At 53.1% G+C, this 23324-nt stretch overlaps 1 protein-coding gene and 1 long non-coding RNA gene across 2 annotated transcripts in view; one reads left to right on the top strand and one right to left on the bottom strand.

The window, feature by feature from the left end:
- LOC108176725 (uncharacterized) overlaps window positions 1-7321 on the bottom strand; it is a 27080-nt gene extending 19759 nt beyond the window's left edge. The window contains exons 1-2 of the long non-coding RNA XR_016224999.1: window positions 7198-7321; window positions 5618-5807 (exon numbers count right to left, since the gene is read on the bottom strand). This is a non-coding gene — a long non-coding RNA (uncharacterized LOC108176725). The remainder of the gene's footprint in view (window positions 1-5617; window positions 5808-7197) is intronic.
- Window positions 6089-23324, top strand: SALL1 (spalt like transcription factor 1). Its single transcript, XM_089319706.1, has 4 exons — window positions 6089-7059; window positions 8082-8174; window positions 17144-20622; window positions 21762-23324. Exons 2-4 carry the CDS (start codon window positions 8099-8101, stop codon window positions 22200-22202), a joined length of 3996 nt encoding a protein of 1331 aa, XP_089175832.1. The 5' UTR covers window positions 6089-7059; window positions 8082-8098; the 3' UTR covers window positions 22203-23324.

Raw genomic sequence — 23324 nt, 5'->3', positions numbered from 1 at the left:
CTGTGGCCCAGGAGTGCAGTGGAGGATGGCCCAAGTGCTTGGGCCCTGCACCCGCATGGGAGAACAGGAGAAGCACCTGGCTCATGGCTTCGGATCAGCGTGGTGCACCGGGCCACAGTGTGCCGGCTGCAGCGGCCATTGTGGGGTGAACCAACGGAAAAGGAAGACCTTTCTCTCTGTCTCTCTCACTGTCCACTCTGCCTGTCAAAAAAAAAAAAAAAAAAAAAAAAAAAACCTCCAGAAGCACATCAATGGTCTGTCTCTGTCTCAAATGACCCACATATGCGACTGGGCTTGGGCCCCTGCACAAATGGGAAAGTGGAGCTTCCCCTTAGAATACTGGACATATTCCTGGGGATGAAGCCCTGCTTCTACCCTTGCCAATATGCTGTTCCCTTCACCCTCATGCTGAGCCAGGCAATAACACACTCCCAGGAACTCATCGGCTTCATTAGTTGCCTGTAAGCAAAGAAAGCAATGGCAGTGCTTGTTCCACAGTTGTAGCCCTGTGCCTAGCACATTTCTCTGGAGAGTGGATCGATGGATGGGTGGATGAACTGAGAATGCTGTTTAGCCATATCATACCTTTCAACTCTCCCAACAGCCCTGTGGAGTAATACCAATAATAGTTAACCCTTATAATATGCTAATTACATGCCAGCTACTATTCTAAATTCTTCATCCATATCAACTCCTTTAACCCGCTAGAACCTTATGAAATAAGGGCTATTATTATCTCCTTTTCACAGATGAAGAAACTGCTGGAAGCAGATGCAGGTCACAGTGCTGGGAGGAGGCAAGGCTCAGCCTTGTTGGATGCTCTCGTAAGCACGGTGCTGCTTCTCTCTGGGCCATATGTTACAGAGCAGGAAACAGACAGCAGCAATATTCATTGAAACAAGACTATCCAGGCCGGCGCCGCAGCTCACTAGGCTAATCCTCTGCCTTGCGGCGCCAGCACACCGGGTTCTAGTCCTGGTCGGGGCACCGGATTCTGTCCCGCTTGCCCCTCTTCCAGGCCAGCTCTCTGCTGTGGCCAGGGAGTGCAGTGGAGGATGGCCCAAGTGGCTCCGGGCTTCGGATCAGCACAGTGTGCCGGCCACAGCACGCTGACTGCAGTGGCCATTGGAGGGTGAACCAATGGCAAAAGAAGACCTTTCTCTCTGTCTCTCTCTCTCACTGTCCACTCTGCCTGTTAAAAAATAAAATAAAATAAAATAAAATAAAATAAAATAAAATAAAATAAAAAGACTATCCAGCCGTGAGCACGGACCTAAGGTTGTGTTCCCTGGACTCTCAAGTGGAAGACACACGTAGCCTGTCTCTGAGTCCACGCTCCCCACACCCAGGTAGCACACATGGAAGAGAGTTAGCTTGCTGCAGATTTCCAGATCAGCAAAAGAGACCCTGCCAGGGTGAAGGATGCCACGGGAACAGACGCTGGTTTGCTCAGGACCCCTCTCTCACACTGGATATATTGGGGGCTCCAGGAAAGAAAAAGAAAACAAAAACAAACCTGGAAAACAGAGGCTCCACCCCCAACTCTCCTGCAATGATTTTGTTTTGTTTGGCGAAGGAGAAACTTGCTGGCATCTGTGTTCAGTCCCCAAACATTCATTACGGCCAAGCAAAGGCCATAGAGCAAGACATGCAAGACATAGCCCAAGTCACAGGCGTCACAGTGTTCTCAGCGACTGGATTTTACTGTACAGTAAGTCAAGCCATCTGGGGGAAACAGGAAACCCAGGATGAAAGAGTGGGAGCCAAGACAGAATGAGAATCTATGCAGGTGAAGAGGAAGAAAAGGTTGGAGTCAGTGGCTAACATTACTGTGTTGGTTGGGAAGGCTGGACCATTTGATTGCAATTTACAAGATTACTGCGTCTGTTTCAAGAAGATGCAAGAAAGCAGGGAGACCCTGAGTCTTGGAGCTGGGACTTGTTGGTCTCTTACCTTTCCAACTCCATGTTCAATGGCATGCGGAGTTGGGGAGAACAGTGATGTGATTGTGGAAATTAAAAGAAACAAATGACAGTGCAATAATCAAGAAACCTTAGGCAAGTTGGAAAAGGGGAAATATGAAAAGAAGAAGAGGGCAGGGGGCTCTCTGCCTCCTTATCTCCCCTTTTCTTTCTCACCCCTCTTATGGGGCTGGAAAGGGAAGGATGCAGTTTGAACTGAAGAGGTTACATGCGATTGATGGATTGAAGCTCCTGGTGCAGACAAGGTAAAGTTACGATTGTGACTCTCTCTGACTGCAATTCCCCAAAGAAACAGCCTTTTCCATCAGGCAGGAAAAAAAAAAAAACCTCCTCCCGCAAAAGGCAATGGAAGCCCTGAGAAATACTGGCCATGGAAGTCACAGCTCAGCTAGGACTTATGGGATTTGTAAATTTCCACTAATGTGAGTGACAGTCAGGCCTTGCTCTCGGGCAAGTTCCCCGGGCCCCAGCACCTTGGCATTTTCTTTCTACCAAACAGAAACTAAAAGGCACTTTGCTCCATGAACACGGACCGGGAGGAGCTACCCACAGGGCTAGGTTACACTGCACACCTCCTTTGGATAAAACCAGGGCGCACAGCTCCCATTTGGAAGTGGAAGTTTTGCTGGAAATGTGGCAGTGTATAATTTCTTTCAAAAAGAAAACTTGGTTGCAAAGAGATTCGCTGAATGAGTTCACCCAGGAGTCCCATCGGGAGGTTATCTGAGCAGCCTTCCTCGAGGAATGAGAATGAGTTTCCTGGCAGACCCCCAATCACGCCCAAATGCACACACACTCCCAGCTCTCACACCTATTCCCAGTAGAAAACATACAGGAACTAATCGCCAGCCTTGGATCCTGAGGTCCTGCTCCTGGAGCGGGCAGATGGGAATCCAGGCTCCCCACTGGTGCTCTGAACATCCCTACTACCAAGATGCAAGAATTAGCTCCACTCCTGCACGGAGATGATTTTTTTTTTTTTTACGCTCGGAAAACCGCAATGGGATTTAGCCAAAAGGAAGCAAAGGTTTTCTTTTTATAAATTCGATTAGTGTTTTCCACTTTCTCCGCCTCGGGACATTTCCTTTGGGAAGAATTTTATACCCAGAAACCCCCTTAGTGAGGCACTGTTGCATGCGGGGCGCAATGAATTGAAGTGCAAGACGCTCGGTGTGGACGGAAAGCAAACGTCGCTGGTACTTGCAGTCGCCGGCGAAGTCAGTCTCAGCGCCGGTGTGGGAATGGCCCTGCCAGGGGAGGAGGACGAAGTTTGCCGCGGCCGAGGGGTAGGGGACCCTTGGCTAGGGTGAGGGTGCGCGCGGGTGGTTCCCGAGCCCGCCCCCCCCGCTCGCCACCGCTGCGTTTCCCGCGGCCGCCGGCGCCGGAGCGCTTTGGTCCCGCACGGCTCCAGGCGCCCGACTGCAGACTAGCCTTTGGAGGTGCGCGGTGGGAACCCCCCACCCCTCGAAAAAACTGTGCCTTTTCGCCGCCACCGGGACTTAGCCGCTGGGGAGCCAGGGTGCCAAAGGCGCACACGGCGCAGACTGGTGCCAGGGGCGCGGGCACCGGGCGGAGCCTGCTCCTCCGGGCCTTCGGGTTCGAAGCCGCGCCAGTGTGCAAGCAGAGGTTAGGATTTGAGAGACAAGAGATCAGTGGGGAAAAGGAGTGTTTTCAAACTCCTGGAGAAGCCAGTGAGTGCCGGGGCGAGGAAAATAACCGAACCTACAGCGGGCTCTCCGAACTTGGGCTCTGCCTTCAGCCGCGCTCTCCTGCTCCCTCCTCCCACCACGCCAGCCTCAACCCTAAGGGCTCGGGTACAAGTCACCTCAACTTCTTCCCTCTCCCTTTCAGACAAGGAAACTAAAGTAAACTCCGAGGGACTCACGAGGGGGCATCCCGGCGCCCCCAGCCCCAAACACACACACACACACACACACACACACACCACACTCGCTCCGTCCCACCCACCTCCGGGTAGGGGAGGGACTGGGAACCTGATCTCCGGGCTCCTGCCCCGAACGGTTCCCCATCAATAATGTTGATACCATCGAGGCGCCGCCTCCCCCCGCGCCCCCAGGGCGCCGCTGCCGCCTTTTGGCCGCTTTTTGCTTGGCTTCGGAAAACGAAACCTCCTCTACTGCCCTCCTGGCCTCGGCCGCGGGCCAGCGTGGCCTGGGGCCCGGCCCGAGGAAGCGGGGCCGTGGGGAGGACGCTCGGAGGCGTCCTCCAGTTCTGGGGTGGGCTGCCCAACGTGCGCGGGCCGAACGCTACGCCCCAGGGTCTGGAGCCCAGGGAAGGCCTGGTCCCACAGCCGGGGTCAGACTGGGCCAGAATGAGGTCGCTCCGCGGGTAGAGGCAGCCGGCCTAGGGTGTGGGGGAGCCCCAACAGGCCCTCCCCTTCCCAGGATGGGCGACTCCTGCGCTGAGAACGCAGCGGCGGCCTCGCAGCACCCTCGGGCCCCGCTAAGCCACCAAGAACACCGCAGGGCCTGGGAGGACCGACGCGACGTGTGGGCAGAGCCGGGCAGCCACCCCTCCAGAAGCGGGCTGGCAGCCTAGCACCTCCCCCGGGTGCGGCTCCTCTCGGCCCGCGAGGTCGCGACCCCGGCACAGCTGCTACCTCGATTCGGGCCACCCCTATGCCCTCTCGAGGAGCGGCTCGTGGGTGCCGGGCCCTCTCGAGGAACTGGCGAGCCGGAGCCTCGTCACCAGGATCCTCCCCCGCCACCCCTGGCAGCTGCCCCCAGCCCTGGGCCGCAAGGGCGCGACCCCAGAGAGCGCGCGCAGGTCTCTGGGGTGCACCGGGCACAGGGAGGGACACTAGCCGTGGCTTCTCATTCGCACTCGCTGCCTTCCTTCGCCCTGCTTCAAAATAAAAATTAACCCCCACTCTGTCTCCCACGTTGTTATTGATTTAATTATTTCTTTGCGCCGCGGCTCCCGGAGCCACGGCAGCTCCCTGACACGGCGGCGCCCGCGTCAGCGAACCACGGAACTTGGGCCCGACACAATGGCCCGTAATTGATGTATTGCCATCAACAATAAAGACCAATTCTCTCCCCCGCCATGCCGACCGTCCCCTTCCTCCCATCCCCCTCTCCTCCACCTCCCTCTCCTCTCCCCCGGCCGCACAGGGAAAGAAAACAAACAAGAAATTAGCGGGGGGCGCCGCGCGCGGAGCGAGACGCCCGCCTCTACGCCGTCGAAGACGCAGAAGAACGAAAAAAGTTATTAAAGTTTGGATTCCCCCCCAATTAATTCGTCGTTGCGCGCCCATTTTTAATTAAACTTCGCGAAGATGTTTTTGCATGTTCATTTCGTTTGGTGGTTTGTTGTATTGTTTGGAAGGAGGGAAAGCCTTTATTATTATTTTTTCTTCTTCTAATTCCTTTATCTCAGTCACATATAGACCCAATAAGGAGCTCATGTGGAGCTATTCCCGCGTGCGCGCGGCGCGCACCGGGAGAAAGGGCTTGCGGGACCCCCCAGCTGGACTCGGTTCCCCCGCAGCCCGCGGCTTCCCGGAGGCCCGGACCTGCCAAAGGCCGAGAGCGTTAGCGACGGGCGCGGGTGCCTCGGCACGCGTGTACGTGCGGGGCGACGAGTGTGGAAGTGCGGGGGCCGCATCTTCGTACCTGCGAGGGTGCGGGCTGGGGTGCTGGAGACGGCGCTGGTTTGCGGGGTGGGGGATTACACGTGCTCCTGGACACGTTTCCCGGGGGTCTGGGGAAGCCAGCGGCTCGCATCCCAGGAGCGTGCAGATCCATCTTTGCCGAGGGATCTCTTTAAATATTCAGTGAGAAATAATGGCATTTGAAGCACCACCTATGGAAACATTATTATCTTCATTCTTCAACATCAGCCTCACTGATAGCTTCGTTTGTCTTTTTATCAAAATCTACTGTACCCTGCAGGACCTGGGGAGCCAGGGAGAGCGGGGGGTGTGTGCGTGCCTGAGAGAGGGCTAACAGGGAAAATGCGAGAAAAGCCAAAGAAAGGGCCAACAGGGAGAACGCAGAAGTTGTATCAAGAAAATAAATAAAGTCAGCAGGCGGAAAACGGAAACATTCAACAGTACACAAAAGATTTAGACTTAAAAAAAAAAAAGACTTCAAGACCGAAGAGGAGTAGGAGGGAAAGGGTCTTTGGCGCGCGCACGGCCAGACTCCGGCTCTGCTGGAGTGATCGGTGCCCACTTCGCGCGAACCGACTGTGGCACCACCCAGACAAGCGCGCTCCCGAATTGGGGCGTCCTCACGAGCCCTCTGCCTTCCCGATCGCGAGATAGGGCAGGGATTGTGTGTCTGCACCCCCGCCTCCCCCATCACTGCGCCCAAGTTTAGCAGAGTTTAGTCCTTCGGGCGCCGGACTTCGGGAACCTCGGAGCCAAGAGACCCCGAGGCGCGAGGGGACGAGCTGGGCTGAGCTGAGGATCGAGCCTGAGGTTCGCGGGCGCCTGAGCCCGGCAGAGGGAGTGCGGGGCCCGGACTCCGGGCTCCAGATTCTGGGGCGTGGGTAAGGAGGCTGCATCCCAGCTCGGGGAGATGGAGATAGAGCGAAAAGTTTGGGCACCGCACTCGGCGAGTGCGCGAAAAGTAAAGGCGAGCTTCCGAGCAGCCGGACGCCAGCGGACAGGGGCATTCCCCGCCCCACTCCTCACTCCCGGATCGGCACCGCCACCTCCTCCGGGGTGGCTGGGGAGCCCTCTCCCCCAGAGCTGGGTGCTCAGGGGTCCGGGGAGCCGGCTTTGCCCGGGTCGCGGCTCGGCCGTGCCGCGCCTCCCCTCCCTTGGCCAGGGGCACGCTGCAGCGCACCGGGCGAGCGGCGGCCCCTCCCCTCCCCCCGGCCGGAGCTGAACTCGGAGCCCAGGCCGGTCCCCGCTCTCCGCCCGCCCCGGGCTCGGCGGCGCCACCACCGCCGCCGCCTCCCTGCGGAGTGACGCGCCCTGCAGCCAACCCGGGCAGCCGGGGGGAGGATCGGAAGGGGCCCTGGGCGGAGCCGGGCCGCCCCCTTATCCCACGGGCTCGGGGCGCTTCTCCCGAAAACTTCAGCCCTAATTGTCCTGGGAATGTCCGAGGTAGAGAAAGGGAGCGAGGGAGCCAGCGAGAGGCTAGAGGCGCTGAGCCCCTGGTGGGGGGAGGGGGCCGTGGGGGTGGCGGGAGAGCTGTTCCTACCCACCCGCCCCCGAAGCCCCAAGCCCATCACGTTCCCAAACCTTTCCTCGGTCCTCTTCTCCGCGCCCCCGCGAGCCCGGGATCCAGGGCATGGAGAACTCGGGGCGAAGCAGCGCCGAGCCAGGCGGCGGGCGGGCGGGCGGGAGGCCGGGCCGCGGGCGGGAGGCGGACCGGCGTGGGGCTGGCTCGTCCCCACTTGCTTATTTTTTTTTTTTATGAGGGTGGGGGTGGGTTGCTTTCTGGTAGCTCTTAAAGAAACGAAGAAACACTCACGAAGCGGGACGCCCTCCCCCTCAAATCCCGCCACGGGACTCCCCCCCGCGGGCCGGCGCGTCGTGCGCGGGAGTTGGGAAGTTCGCAGCGCGCCGGGAGCCCGGGTCCCCAGCCCCCCGCCGCCCGGCCCCACCCCCACCCCCCGCCAGGCCGGCTTAATTCCGGGGAGGGCATGCTAATTCGGGTCGGCCCAGCCCGAGGGGGCGGGGGGCGCCGGCCGGGGCGCCGGGCGCGCAGTGGCGAGGAGGCAGGCCCCCGGCGGCCGGGCCGCGGAGTCCCAGGCGGTCGCGAAGAGGGTTAACCCAGTGCCGGGCGGCGCGGCGCGCAGAGCCAGCCCCGCGGCCGGCTTATTGGGCCAGCGCGCGGAGAGACAGGGGTCTGCAGCAAATCACGAACTAATTGATTAAGGCGAGCGGGTTTGAATAGCGCTGGCCCGGTGCCAATCGCCTTTCAAAGAACCCCTCTATGATTAATCGCAATGCATTATTGATAATCATAATTATAGCAGGACACATGCGCGCTGCGCCCGGGGCCGGGGAGCCGGGGAGGGGGCGGGCGGGCCGGCGGGCGGGGGGAGCCGCCGCCGCCGCCGCCGCTCGATTTCCGTAATTTTGAGAAGATTTTTTTTTAGTAATTTTTTATTCTGCCCCAGCTGATGTTTGAGCCAGCATGTCGCGGAGGAAGCAAGCGAAGCCTCAACATTTCCAATCCGACCCCGAAGTGGCCTCGCTCCCCCGGCGAGATGGTGAGTGCTCCGGCCCGCGGCCGCGGACACACGCGCGCTCACACTCACGCACACCCGGACCGCGGCACGCGGCCGCCCCGCGCCCGCCGGCCCGGCCGCCGCCACCGCCGCCGCGGCCCCGCTCGCCTTTTCGACTCGGCGTGTTTCCTCTTCCTTTTAATTCTCAATTTGCCTCTGCGGCTTCCCCCCTGCCCCGGGAAGAGCCAGCAGCCCATCTCCCGGCGGGATCTTTCAGGAGTTGCTCGGTCCTCCCGGGGGGAGGAGGAGGAGGAGGGCGGGCTGGCCGGCCTGGCTCCTCCGCCCGGGCTTCTCCCGGGAGCCGAGCCCAGCCGCGCGCCCAGCCGCGGCCAGGACCCCGGCGCCTCGCGGGGCGCGGGCGCGGGCAGAGGCCGTCCGCGCCCGCCCTCGCGGGCCCCACGGCGCTTCCAGCGCCGCACGCGGGGCCCCCGGCCGGGCCTCCACCGCCCCGGCCCTGCTGCCAGCGGGAAGGAAGTTTACTTGGTGCTCCGAGCTGAACTCCGAGAGTAGGGCGGGGTGGGGGGGGAGGGAAGCTGGCTGCGTCCTGGTGCCCCACGCTCCCACCGCCCTCGGCCTGTGCGGCGGAATGAGGTGCCCCGGGGGCGTTCGGAGCTGGCCAGAAGCTGGAGACCCGTGTCGGGGCGCTGGCGCCCGACGCCCTGGGGTCACAGCTCAGCGGAGAGCGCACTTTGCTGCGGGTGCGGAACGAGGAAGGTGTCCCGATCCGGCTCCCCGAGTTCATCTCCGCATCTTTCCCTCCCCTCAGTACATGCACCCTTCGCCCCCGAATGCTCCAGATTTGGTGCTCGCCCTCGGCAGATCGTGGCGCCCCGAACTTGAGACGGCACCGGGAAGGAGTCCTAGGGTGGTTTTTCCAGGATTGCAGGGAGGGGAGGGGGAGTAGCCAGCCAGGCAGCCGAAGGGCGAAGACCCCTGGAACGGAGGCGCTCGCTCTCGCCGGTGGAGGCGACAGCTGCGCGGTCCCCGAGGACGTGAACAAGTCCAGGACAAAGTTTGTGAGCGGGAGCCACGGCCGACCGCGGGGCACCTCCGGGCAGGGAACTGGGGGTACGGAATGGGGACGCGGGACTCCCGCCTCGTCCTTGGAACCGTTTCTCTAGAGTGGCCTCCGAGCTCCCAGGCCCAGCGCCGGGGACCGTGGAGCGGCACCCGGGCTCAGTTCGTCCGATTAGCCCTTCACGTCGCTCGCCTGCCGGCCGGCGCGCACACAACGAGCTGCCTAGTGGTGCTCACGACCCGGGAGGGATTTTTAGGGTGTGGAGGAGGAATCAGGACCCGGACAGGGCTCTGAAGCGTGCCCCCGGATCAGCCTTTCTGTCCACCGCGATCTGCGGCCGCCTGGGCCCAAGGTGCCTAGGTCCCTCTCCCAGAGGCCTGGCTCTCCCTGGAGCTGGGGCGCAGGGACCCGCGCAGAGGCCGGCCGCCGAGCCTGGGGACCCCGGCTGTCGCGACATGGGGACTCCTAGCCTGGGGTCCCTGTAAGAAATGGAGAAACTTGAGAACACGGGCTGTAGTGTTTGCCATTCTCCCTTGAAGCCTTTCCCCAAATCGCTGCGATTTCCTAATCCGCTGAAAAGAGCTCCCGCACCCCGCTTTGCGCCCCAAACGCGCGGGGTAAGGCAAGGTGAAGTGACCCGAGGCCGCAGCGGTACCGTTCTGGGTTTATTAGGCAGCTTCGCGCCCCTGCACCCATCTTTCCTGGAGTTTCTGTGCAGACCTTCCGCACCGCCAGCCTGCTAGGCTCACAATTTGTATATGAAAACCCCAAGAAGAGAGAAAGGAGGGTTTTTTAGGCTATGTTGTTCATTTGGACTGATTTTCTACATTTTACACACACACACACACACACACACACACACACACACAAACGATTCAAGTCTGGTGGTGGAAGCAATTGCCTTTCCCCCTCTCAATCCGGCATTTTTAATAGTTAAAGGCTCTCATAAAGCAATGGCATAAAAGGGGTTCACTACCTCTTACTCTGATTATTTCTTAGTACTTTTTTTTTTTAGTTTATTTGAGCTTTGAGGTAAGTTAATTAAGGGATTGAATCGAGTTTCCTTTCTTTTCCATCTTTCTTTTCCTTTCTCTTCCTTCCTTCCTCCCTCTCTTTTTTTTCTTCCCCAAAGCTGGTTCATTGTCCCAAGGAGCAGTGTAGTGCGAGGGACACCCCAGGAAACACCCCTCCCAGCCAGGCCTGTGCCCCTCTCTGCTCCCCCTCCTCTTGGCCTTCGGCAGGAATGGTTTTAGCTTATGACTGTTTTTACATGGTCGAACAATAAGTTCCGAAGAAGTTGCCTAGAGGGTGGATTTTGTAATAGGGTTGCAGGATTTAGTGTGTTGTAATAATATTAGTACACAAATGATCCTCCCCAGTGCTGGATGTACAGGCAGGCCTAACGTGCCCCCCCCCGCCCCCCACCGCATCCCGGTCTTTTTATTTGAGAATGGTTGTGAGAGAAATGCAGCTGAAAGTTCTAGAGGGACCTCCGGGTTACCCTTAGAAGGTCACCCCTCTGTGGTGCATCCCCTCCCTGATCACCAGTCCTTCCTGGAGGGGCGATGGAGTTTGGCTTTGTTGTTTACATATATGTGTGTGTGTGTGTGTGTGTGTGTATGTGGTTACATTTTTAGAAGGCACACCCCTGTTCAAACATTGTGGTTACTTTTTTCTCGAGGTAGTCCTCAGAGGGGCGAGCGAAACAGCAAACACAGCAGATCCAATCTAGTTTCTGTACTTCCCAAGTGCCAGCACCTCAGGTTTTTATGACTTCTGCCCAGAGTAGAACCGAGAAGTGTGTAGACCCTAGTTAAGGAGCAGGTCTCAGGTAGTGTGTTTGTGTGTGTGCATGTGTGTGTGAGTGTGTGCGCGCTTATAAAGACAGCCGAGGCATGGAAGCAGCCACACAGACCGCTCCATCAGAGCAAGTTCAAGAAAACAGGGTTCTTTGGCCGATTTAACTTAGGGTATCGGTGTTTGACTCTGCTGTAGTGCAGCTGTAACGCCAGAAACACTCTGAAATAACCTGGGGAATTCTTGTTTCTTAGGGAAGCAAGATTGTGGCACATCTGACTTGCCTCTTATATGATATTCAACAAGTCTCGAAACACTTGTAGAAAGAGAACTGCCGCTGCAAAGACGGTGCACAGAGATAAATAATTCTGAGCAAGAAGGTTATGAAAGTTTACTGATTTTTAGAAGTGGGTTCTCTGCTATAGATTTGAATTTCAGTTGTGGTGTGTGTGGGTGGGGATGTGTGTGTGTGTGTGCCTGTATTGGATTTTTCTTCCCTTGGTGGTAATTTTACCACGCCTGTAACTACATAGCTGGCCTATTTGGACTCCATTCATTTATTAAGAAAGTATTTTTGCTGTTCAGCTTTTTCAAGGAAAAGATAATATTGGAGGAAAAATAAAAGCATCATGAGTTGTAGATCAAACATTGACTCACGTGAAGTATCATAAAAATATCTGCTTACTGATATTAATACTGAAATTCTATTATTTATCAAAGTAATTTACTCATTGTGAGCAGCTTAATGGCAACACATTGATTTCTGGACCCAAAAGGTTAGAGAGAACCATAATTAATTGCTTTTTTTAAAAAACCGACACCTGCAAGATAAGGCAGTCGGAAAGAATTCGTGTTTAATCAGGCCTATTTTAAGTTTGGCATTAATGGGGGATTCTGGATGAGAAAATGCAAACTGTTTGAGATTTGCTTCAGGCTGTACATACTTCCTACATTGTCAACAACAAAACACACACACACACAAACACAACCAAAGCCAAAGTCCAGTTGGGTGTAAGGTTTCATGTGTGAAAGTGCCTCTGCGGTGCTCAAGGTTTTGTGGTCTGTATTACGTGGAGTTTCTCCTAAGGTTCATAGGCACAAGTGCCAATGTATAGGTGATTCTTGGGGGGTTGGGATCTCTTTCATCTCTTTGTATACGTATGGAGGTAGCAAGTTGCCTACCCACAGAGTCCTTTCCCAGGCAGGAGCCCACGTGTTTACTGTGGAGAGCCTCTGCAGCCTGGAGCAGAAATAGGCAGACTGGTTAAGTGTTTTGAAATTGTTCAAAAGCCACGCTGTGTCTGTGTGCTAACCCGAACGAATTCTTCCTACGGTGTTAGCTGGGTTTTTCTAAGAGAGAGCATTGGCGCAGACCGCCCCGTAGTCTAAAATAGTCGTAGATTAGCAAAACTGAAGTCCTCTAGCTGTTCAGCCAAAGAGACGGTAAGTTAACCTAAGAGCCGCCGCCCCTCCCCCCGAAAAGAAAAAAAGTTGCATGCCAGGCTTCGGAAAGCCTCCGTGTGCCGGAGCTGTTTTAACCTTTGCTAGCCTCCTCCCATGCAGGGGTGACAAGGTCCAGATCATCATACGTCTTTCAGTATCTTCCCGGTGACCCCCAAATTGAGTCTTGCTAGTCACTTAGCAGGAAGTTAGTAGTTTATTTTAGTTTCACCTTATCAGCTTGGCTTCTTTTCCTAACCTTATTCCCCTGTCACCCTCAGATGCCAGACCCCCAAAGGGGAAGATTGACAGGTAGTTCTCATAGCTCAGTTTTACCCGCAAACAACAGGGATTTAGTTTCTTGTGCCTTTGCCAATGTTTATGTAGTCAAAGTTTAGATCTCGCCTTAAGGAGTCTCTCTTTTACGCGTCACTGGAATACGAAAGCCACAAAGAAGTTTTTGAACAAACCCTTGCAACTGGAACCCCATCTAGTGTTCAGTTTGATTCATCCGTGGGGGAGACGCTCTCCCCCTTTCTTTTATTGTGTGCCTTAGGTGGGCTGGGCTCAAGGTTTTAAAAGCAGGGTCTTGTCTGGGTGGCTGTGTTTTCAGGGATTGCATTTGTGTTGGATCCTGGTCAGAACACCAAGCTAACTTGAAGGGTGCCGGTCCGGTCCATGTTGTCATTTGCTTTCGCATATCCCAGAGAGGAAAGTTTGGACATTACAGAAAATATGCACAGCATGTGTTGTCATGTTTAAAGATTCTTTTGGAATCCTCAGCTAGATATTCAGATTCTGGCTTTTTCTCAGGTCTGTGCAAGGAAAAAAAAAAGATAAAGGATCAATCCATCAAATATGTTTATGACAGCCTTCCTAAATAGGTCCATGAACGAGGAGCAGCCTCTTAAAGTTATGGGCTACAAAACCACCATGGGGAGAAGTTGTGTGACAAAAATGCTCACATGGTCTTAAGGTGAAGGCGAGTACAGTGAAGTGTCTTTCTGAGAAGCTCCATAAAGAAAACTAAGTCTGGTAGAGGAGGGTGGTGGTTTTTGCTTTTCCTGGCTGGCCAAACCTTTCTCTGTGGGGCAGAGTTTTATTTTTATTTTTCTCAGCAGACAGATATGCTGGAACACTTCAATTTTCTGCTTCTGATTCTGCCAATGTTTTGGTCAAATGATGAAAAATGGATAAATTTGAATTGAGTATCAAGTACAAAAATAACACAAAAACTAAAATATCTGGGAGTTCAGTAAAAATTCTGTAAGGGGGGTGGGTGTACGTTAAGATCATCCCCTCCCCCAAAAAAGGCCCAGAAAATTCCAAATATCTTTTTCTGTGTACATACTTAGAAAACCACTGCTTCTTAAATTTTCCTATCTGGCTAGCATTATAAAATTACTTTCATTTGTATGCAAAATCCATAGAAAAGGAACGGGAATGTTGTTTTCACCATAGTACAAGGAAGGAGGCAACTGTGCTTACTATAATGGGGTCACCAGTTGCAATCCTATGTAACAGATTATTGAGAGAGATACAAGCTCGCAGGATGATGGGAAAAAGGAATTAGAACTTGTTCCAGTGTGTCTATCTTATTACAATTTAAAATATTCCCTTTGGTAGTTAAAGATACAAACTAGTTCTCTTGTTTTTCTCTGTCTCCTTTTCAACTGTTTCATTGGAGTTCTGTTCAGAATACAGATAGATTTAAAGTTAAGAATTATTACAGTGTAGCGACACCTGCTTTTGAAATCCATCAGAATAGATACCAGGATGGGGGATGGGGGGGTCCTGGAGGTGTTCACCAACATCAGGAAATTAAATTAGTTGACTCTACAGTGAGATCAAATGTCAGCTTATTAAAATGTTGTGAGAATCTAAGCTAAAACATAGGCAGCTTTTTAACAGTCTCTCTTAGAAGAAGCAGGCGTGTGTTTTTCAGCGTCTCTCATTTTCCGTCCAGTTAGCACAATCTCAAATATAAAAATGTTCAGGTTGAAAAACTTGCAAATTCTCAAGTGAGTCTTGAAGCCGCACACATACAGAACTCCAGCGCAGGAAAGTAATAATCAGCTAAATCTTGTAAAGCAACCTTTCCTTTATTTTCTCTCTCTATTACGAGACTATCAGACGTTTGCAAGTTATAAAGAATTAAAATGCCCTTTAATCGTGAGCACAGATGTGCTAAATATTTGAAGCAACTACATTGTAATGTGTACAATTGATGAAGTCAGTTTTCTGATTTCCCTTGCTAGTTATTTAGTTCTGAATCTGTCATTATTTGTCTAAGCCCAGCTGACCAAGCAAAACTGTGTTTTAAAGTGGCTTTATGTTTTGATAAATGTGAGCTGGTTGAAAAGTATTTTCCACTGAATGCAGAGCTTAATAGAACATGCTGACATAATAGTTTTAATGCATTTTGTTGAAAATGTGTGAACAAACAGAATAGCTTTTGTTCCTTCATAATTGGCTGTAAAAGTAGATGGAAACATAACCATTACATATGGAAATGTGCAAAGAGAAAGAAATCACATTTCTGTTGAATATATTAGGAATTGCATTTCCTAGTTTAAAATAAGCATCTGAAATGGATGCATCATTTAAAATTGGTTGTCAAAATAAGAAGCTTTAAACGGAATTTTTGTCACATTATTTTTGTCCCAAGTTAAGCGACGTAACTTGAGCAAATTTCATCTAATATTTTGTTTATGTTGTTTTAAGGCAAGAGGAGAGACAAAAAGGGACAAAAAGAGCACCTTCCACGTGCATAGGAATCCAGTGCCAATTAGGATGATTAAACATTAAATTAAAACTGGATCATTATTGGTGTTTTCTGCTACCACTAAGATTTGTTTGGTGTCGTTACCACATTTTGCACTATACCCTCGTGGAGATTAAACGACCAGCATTAGGAAAGCTGGCTTGTTAAGTATAACTTCGCTACTAAAATAACACTTGCAGTGAATACAGCATGCATGCATTTGGCATTCTTTCCTCTTCGACTTCTGCATCACTCAAGGCAAGCAGAGTTAAGGAATTTTCGGAAGTTAATATCTCGCTATTAAATCTATTTTCTGAAATGCAAAACTCTTCAAGCCTTTTTTTTTCTTTTTTTGATGTTTACTACAAAAAAGGCAAATGGCTGACTCCTTTGAGTAGACTATTAAGTTTGCTAGGGAGGAAAGAAAAAACAGCTTTTTTTTTATTTTGCATTTATTCATATCCGCAATTACTTTCTTCCTGCAAGTTTTGTGGGAGATTCAATTTGGAAGTCATGGAAACTACCTATTATCTGATTCAGTTCTGCAGGAAGGCATGCAGGGAGGTAATCCTTGAATTAAACAGTTTTTTTTTTTTTCACAGCCCTCCGAGATGACCACACACCATTTGTACAACAGAAGTTGGTGTTCCCCATGCTGGGCAAACAATGGGACGCCATCCTGTCTTTGAATAGGATGTTAGCTTGGACTTGGAGATTTTTATGTTTAATTTACAAATGGATCTTAGTGAGAAGACATCTGAGCAACCAGTGGAAACAAACATGAAATAAAGGGATTTTTTTTTTATAATAAAAGGTTCAGGACAATCTGTTAAACAATTGATAACAGTTCAGAGCAAGCTGCTTTTAAAGACATTCAGACAAGGAGGGCTGCAAAGCGTTTCCAAACTGTAGCGCAAGCATGATCTCTGACTGGGGTGGGCAGCGCGACCCCTTAACTGTGCACCCTTCTCTAAGTTGATGTTTAATCAGAAATGGAAATCCTGCCCTGGAGTCTCTAGATGGAAAGCGCCGTTTCTGATGAAATATTTAGAGGCTGAAGGTTGCCATTTGGGGCCTAGTGACATAGATTCCTCTACCAGTGGCGTTGTGGCAGGGCTTGCATTCTTTAATTTTAAAAATAAACATGCCATGGGGTGATATATAGGTGCCAGGCAGGCCTTGTAAGGGATTAGGATCATCGTGTTTCTCCGCATTGTGTGTGTGTTGCTTTCCCTTTTGTATTCAAGTTAAGTCTTGAAGAGCAGCCTGGAGGATTTGCTGGTGATGTGACTAAAGTGTGTTTGTCACGGATCACACTGAGCCGGGGTTGGAGGTAGGGGCTGGAGGTGATCTTCAAGTTGTCAGTCCACAGCTTGGCGATATGCATTTTCCCCCCACCGCTTGTCAGCAACTGATTGGAACCTGAATGACTACAAATTAGTTTAGTGACAGAACAAACTGTCACAGATATCTTTGGATCAGTTGAAAATGAATAAGGTTGACAGAAACTCAAGAGCCTAATAAGTCCTCAGAATGGTTGCTGGACCCTCTGCAGATGAGTAGACAGTAAGGTGTGTAAAATATTGGGAATCAATATTTTGCTATGGAATTTCATCATGTACCTGTGTCGCCCATTCGGAGTATTTCATGTTTTGATGAATTATCTGAAGCCCGTGACTACCTGGGCTACGCCATGGACAGGCAAGTCCCCCTCCCCCCTACTCCACATGCACACACACACATACACACACACATACACATACACACACACATACACACACACAGCCTTAAAAAAATGAATCCCGAGCACCCTCAGGCCCCATCGATTGGTTTTCCAGGGCTTCAGCTGTGAGCTGGGCCTTGGGCATCTTTCTGGAGGTGACTGTGTGGCCCCGGCCCCGCTTCTAACCCTGCGCCTCTTGGTGTTCGCAGGAGACACGGAGAAGGGTCATCCCACAAGTCGCATCACGAAGAGCAAGGACGCCCACGTCTGTGGCCGGTGCTGTGCCGAGTTCTTTGAATTATCAGATCTTCTGCTCCACAAGAAGAACTGTACTAAAAATCAATTAGTTTTAATCGTCACTGAAAATCCCACCTCCCCGCCCGGAAGCTTCTCCCCCAGCCCCGCTCCCGATAATCCCGAAGACCACATGCATGACACGGGGAACAAAACCGATCAAGTGGACGGCGGCCACCTTTCAGAACACAACGGGCTTGACAGAGAAGAGTCCATGGAGCTGGAGGCCCCCGTGGCTAACAAAAGCGGCAGCAGCGGGTCCTCGAGCGCCGGTGGCGGCCACGGTGGCGGCAGCGGGACCTCGGGCTGCAGTAGCAGCAGCAGCAGCAGCAGTAGCAGCAGCAGCAGCCCCGCCACAGGTACCTCAGCCATCACAACCTCTCTACCTCAACTCGGGGACCTGACAACGCTGGGCAACTTCTCCGTGATCAACAGCAACGTCATCATCGAGAACCTTCAGAGCACCAAGGTGGCGGTGGCCCAGTTCTCGCAGGAAGCGAGGTGCAGCGGGGCCTCGGGGGGCAAGCTGGCCGTCCCCGCCCTCATGGAGCAGCTCCTGGCGCTGCAGCAGCAACAGATCCACCAGCTGCAACTGATCGAACAGATCCGGCACCAGATCCTGCTGTTGGCGTCTCAGAACGCAGACTTGCCAACATCTTCGAGTCCTTCCCAAGGTACTTTACGAACATCTGCCAACCCCTTGTCCACGCTAAGTTCCCATTTATCTCAACAGCTGGCGGCAGCAGCTGGATTAGCACAGAGCCTCGCTAGCCAGTCTGCCAGCATTAGCGGTGTGAAACAGCTCCCCCCAATCCAGCTACCTCAGAGCAGTTCTGGCAACACCATCCTTCCATCCAACAGTGGCACGTCTCCCAGTAGGGACATGCTGGCGGCAGCAGGTCCTACCCCGTCCTCGGAAAAAGTGGCTTCGAGTGCCGGGGCCCCGCATGTCAGCAGCGCAGCCGTCTCCGCATCGTCCTCACCACCTTTTGCAATAAGCAGCTTGTTAAGCCCTGCATCTAATCCACTTCTACCTCAGCCGGCCCCTGCTAACTCGGTGTTCCCCAGCGCTTTGCCCAACATCGGAACGACGGCAGAGGACTTAAACCCCTTGTCTGCCTTGGCCCAGCAGAGAAAAAGCAAGCCACCAAATGTCACTGCCTTCGAAGCAAAAAGTACTTCGGACGAGGCGTTCTTCAAACACAAGTGCAGGTTCTGCGCGAAGGTCTTCGGGAGCGACAGTGCCTTGCAGATCCACTTGCGCTCCCACACCGGCGAGAGGCCTTTCAAGTGTAACATCTGCGGGAACAGGTTCTCCACCAAGGGCAACCTCAAGGTGCACTTCCAGCGCCACAAAGAGAAATACCCGCACATCCAGATGAACCCCTACCCCGTGCCTGAGCATTTGGACAACATCCCCACGAGCACCGGCATCCCCTATGGCATGTCCATCCCTCCAGAGAAGCCGGTCACCAGCTGGCTGGACACCAAGCCAGTCCTGCCCACTCTGACCACCTCCGTCGGCCTGCCGCTGCCCCCGACCCTGCCGAGCCTGGCCCCCTTCATCAAGACGGAAGAGCCAGCCCCCATCCCCATTAGCCACTCTGCTGCCAGCCCCCCGGGTTCAGTCAAAAGTGACTCTGGGGCCCCGGAGCCAGCCACGAGAAGCCTGGGTGGGCTCCCAGAGGAAGCCGACGCGTCCACTCTGCCACCCTCTGGCGGCAAAAGTGAAGACAGCGGCGTGGTCCCCGCCTCGGCCCCTGCAGGGAGCAGCAGCAGCGCCCTGGGCTCGCCAGCAGCCGACTGCGGCCCGGGCAGCGCCCCCACGTTCACCAACCCTCTGTTGCCACTCATGTCGGAGCAGTTCAAGGCCAAGTTTCCTTTCGGGGGACTCCTGGACTCGGCCCAGGCATCAGAGACTTCCAAGCTGCAGCAGCTGGTAGAGAACATTGACAAGAAGGCCACGGACCCCAACGAGTGCATCATCTGCCACCGGGTCCTGAGCTGTCAGAGCGCCCTGAAGATGCACTACCGGACGCACACCGGGGAGAGGCCCTTCAAGTGCAAGATCTGCGGCCGAGCGTTCACCACGAAAGGGAACCTCAAGACCCACTACAGCGTGCACCGGGCCGTGCCCCCGCTCAGAGTCCAGCATTCCTGCCCCATCTGCCAGAAGAAGTTCACCAACGCCGTGGTGCTGCAGCAGCACATTCGGATGCACATGGGGGGCCAGATCCCCAACACCCCCGTCCCCGACAGCTACCCCGAGTCCATGGAGTCCGACACGGGCTCCTTCGACGAGAAGAATTTCGATGACCTGGACAATTTCTCTGACGAGAACATGGAGGACTGTCCCGACGGCAGCATCCCCGACACGCCCAGGTCGGCCGACGCCTCCCAGGACAGCCTGTCCTCCTCGCCTCTGCCCCTCGAGATGTCAAGCATCGCTGCTTTGGAGAACCAGATGAAGATGATCAGCGCTGGCCTAGCGGAGCAGCTGCAGGCCAGCCTCAAGTCGGTGGAGAACGGCTCCGTCGAGGGGGACGTGCTGACCAACGACTCGTCCTCAGTGGGCGGGGACGTGGAGAGCCAGAGCGCCGGCAGCCCGGCCGCCTCCGAGTCCGCCTCGTCCATGCAGGCCCTGTCCCCCTCCAACAGCGCCCAGGAGGCCCACAAGTCCCCCGGCGTTGAGGAAAAGCCACAGAGAGCAGCCGGGCCGAGCGAGTTCGCCAACGGCTTGTCTCCCACCCCCATGAACGGCGGGGCCCTGGATCTGACATCGAGTCACGCAGAGAAAATCATCAAGGAAGATTCCTTGGGCATCCTCTTCCCTTTCAGAGACCGGGGTAAATTTAAAAATACCGCTTGCGACATTTGTGGCAAAACCTTTGCTTGTCAGAGTGCCTTGGACATCCACTATAGAAGTCATACCAAAGAGAGACCGTTTATTTGCACAGTTTGCAATCGTGGCTTTTCCACAAAGGGTAATTTGAAGCAGCACATGTTGACACATCAGATGCGAGATCTGCCATCCCAGCTCTTCGAGCCCAGTTCCAACCTCGGCCCCAATCAGAACTCTGCGGTGATTCCCGCCAACTCCTTGTCGTCTCTCATCAAGACGGAGGTCAACGGCTTCATGCATGTTTCTGCTCAGGACAGCAAGGACGCCCCCGCCGGTCACGTCCCTTCCGGGCCTCTGTCATCCGCTGCCACGTCCCCAGTCCTGCTCCCCGCTCTGCCCAGGAGAACTCCTAAACAGCACTATTGCAACACATGTGGCAAAACCTTCTCCTCATCCAGTGCCCTACAGATTCACGAGAGAACTCACACTGGAGAGAAACCCTTTGCTTGCACTATTTGTGGAAGAGCTTTCACGACTAAAGGCAATCTTAAGGTACCTGCCTCCACCGTGCACCTCAGCCACCCCACCGGCCCGTGTCTCCCCGCCACGGATTGCCTGTAATGCATGCGGCCCGAGATGCAGAGAGGGAGAGAGGTTCTCAGGAGGGGAACCTGCTGCTTGCACCTGCCTGGGGAGGAGCGGGGGACGCCCTTGAGGGGCAGGATCATGGCCAGGACAAGGGCAGCCTGCAGCTCGCTGAATGTCAGAGCGCATTGAGTAATTTGGTACCTAAGCGAAGCAGCGGCCTCTCCCTGTTGTCTCGCTAAGTGCACCAAATGAATTGCTCTACCTACCCAGGAAGACAGCCTGGCGTTGCCACAGGGCATTGATTAAAGACCTCCACGTGGCCTGTGCGCTGGCTGCATCACTTAATAATTGCGGCTCGCCTCGGCGTGTGCATCTATTTTTCACAACCACGCACTCCAGCGTGGTTTGCTCCTCTAAAAACAGTAACGTCACTGGCTCTGCTAATGGGCATGATGATAATTGATTAGACAACATTTCCTACTGATAAGTGTTGGAAATAAAGCAAATATGCGTAAGTTCCGGAGCAACAGTTGAGCGCTCTGACTGTGTACATCTCTGTTGACAGAGTCTCTCTCTGGAGATTGCTGCCAGTAATGTGAGATGAATAATTACTTTCTGGCCTTTTTTTTTTTTTCCCCTAGCCACACACGGGGCCCTCCAATGGGCAATCAGCAAGGGGTGCTTTTTTCCCATCTGAAAAGGACATTTATAGGGTAAAGGGTGTCAGATACAATCCTTACCATTGCAATGAGAGTGGACATAACAATTCGCGCCCTGCAAGGCGCTATCTGCCGGTGGCTGGCTTGTTGGAGGCCATTATAAGCTAAATACGGGCAATAAAAAAGGAGTAAGTAAGGCATCTCGGCCGGGGAAGAGGCAAGACAGGCCCTGGGCCGTCGAGGGCGGACACGTTATTAAGAGTGGCCGCGAGTGCAGAGTTGCCGCTGGCCTTTCCACTGTCTGGCCCGTAATAAGAGTAGACGTGCAGGCCCCTTGCTTTGTCGCGTCCTGGGATATGAGCTGAGACAGATGCAACTATTAAGCTTCTCTTCCTTCCTCTCTCCTCCCTCCCTTCTTCCTCCCTCCCCCCACCCCCACGGCAGGTTCACATGGGCACTCACATGTGGAACAGCACCCCGGCGCGGCGGGGCCGGCGGCTCTCCGTGGACGGCCCCATGACATTTCTAGGAGGCAATCCTGTCAAGTTCCCAGAAATGTTCCAGAAGGATTTGGCAGCCAGGTCAGGAAGCGGGGATCCTTCCAGTTTCTGGAACCAGTACGCAGCCGCACTGTCCAACGGGCTGGCCATGAAGGCCAACGAGATCTCCGTCATTCAGAACGGTGGCGTCCCTCCAATTCCTGGAAGCCTGGGCAGCGGCAGCAGCTCACCTATTAGCGGGCTGACGGGGAACCTGGAGAAGCTCCAGAACTCCGAGCCCAGCGCGCCCCTGGCCGGCCTGGAGAAGATGGCCAGCAGTGAGAACGGCACCAACTTCCGCTTCACCCGCTTCGTGGAGGACAGCAAAGAGATCGTCACGAGTTAAAGCCACCGGGGCCGCCACCTCTGGTGGCCTCCTGCCCCCCACCCCGGCCCCGTGCCCCTCACCCCCTAGTCACCCCAGCTCTATGGACCACGACATTCTGAAGACATTCTTTTGTACCTTGTTCAACTTCTAGAGTTCTAAGAAAGCTTATTTATTAGTGATATAACCTTGCTTTGCAAACAGAATGCAAGCGTTAACTTTGGTCTTCTATATTTTGGACTAAATACTAATTGACTAAGAGTGCTGTAAACTTGCTGTAACATTTATGGCAATTTCGAGTTGCCCTCCTAGGCGGTCTTAATCTGGCATTAACTTATTTTCTATATCCAGTTTAATATGAATCCGGTGTTGATGCAATGCCACAGTGATGCATTAGGTCTCTAATAAAGTCTGTATATAAATGTACACTTTGATCCTGCTGAAAAATTTTATCAGCAAACACATTGTCTAATCTTTCGAAACAGATTCAAGGAAAGGACTAGAAGTACAGACTGAGCAGTGTGGGTCTTTGCAAGGTTTGGGTTTTGTTTTGTTGTTGTTGTTTTTTGTTTTTTTGTTTTTTACTTTTATTCTAAAATTCAACCGCTTTTTTTTCTTGTTTTGTTTTGTAGATTTAACCATTTCCGTTTGGAACGCTATTTGTATTGTGCTTTTTACTTGCGTCTTCCCTCAATGTTAATAAGTTTCTGTATAGTAATAAGCACGCAGAATTCTTTAGAGAAAAAAACAAGTGTTGTTTTGGTAGCCTTGTAGGTATATTCACAATAGAAAATGTGTGCTGGAATTTCACAATGCTGCTAAGTATAGCATCTTGAACAACCTTCCGTGGAGAAAAATGTAGATGCTCTTGTATATACAATAAGAAATATCACTCTCATTAAAATGTACAGATGGTCCCTACAAGAGCAAATGTTTCTTCTTGATCGAGAGCAGGTATAGTGTTTGTTTATTTTGTATTAGGTATGGAAGAAGAAAAAAATTGGACTGTTACATGCACTTTCTTGGAAAGTTGAAAGGAAAGGGGGAGGGTCCAGTTTCTTTAACATTTAATACTTACTAACAACAGAGATACTGTAATTTTACCCAAGTAATCAAATACATTTTTTTTTTGCAACAGATAAA

Source organism: Oryctolagus cuniculus, chromosome 18 (assembly GCF_051225735.1).
Source record: "Oryctolagus cuniculus isolate XC-2025 breed Fujian yellow rabbit chromosome 18, ASM5122573v1, whole genome shotgun sequence".
NCBI lineage: Eukaryota > Metazoa > Chordata > Mammalia > Lagomorpha > Leporidae > Oryctolagus > Oryctolagus cuniculus.
The sequence above is the reverse complement of the archived record's forward strand: the minus strand, read 5'-3'. Positions and strand labels throughout refer to the sequence as shown.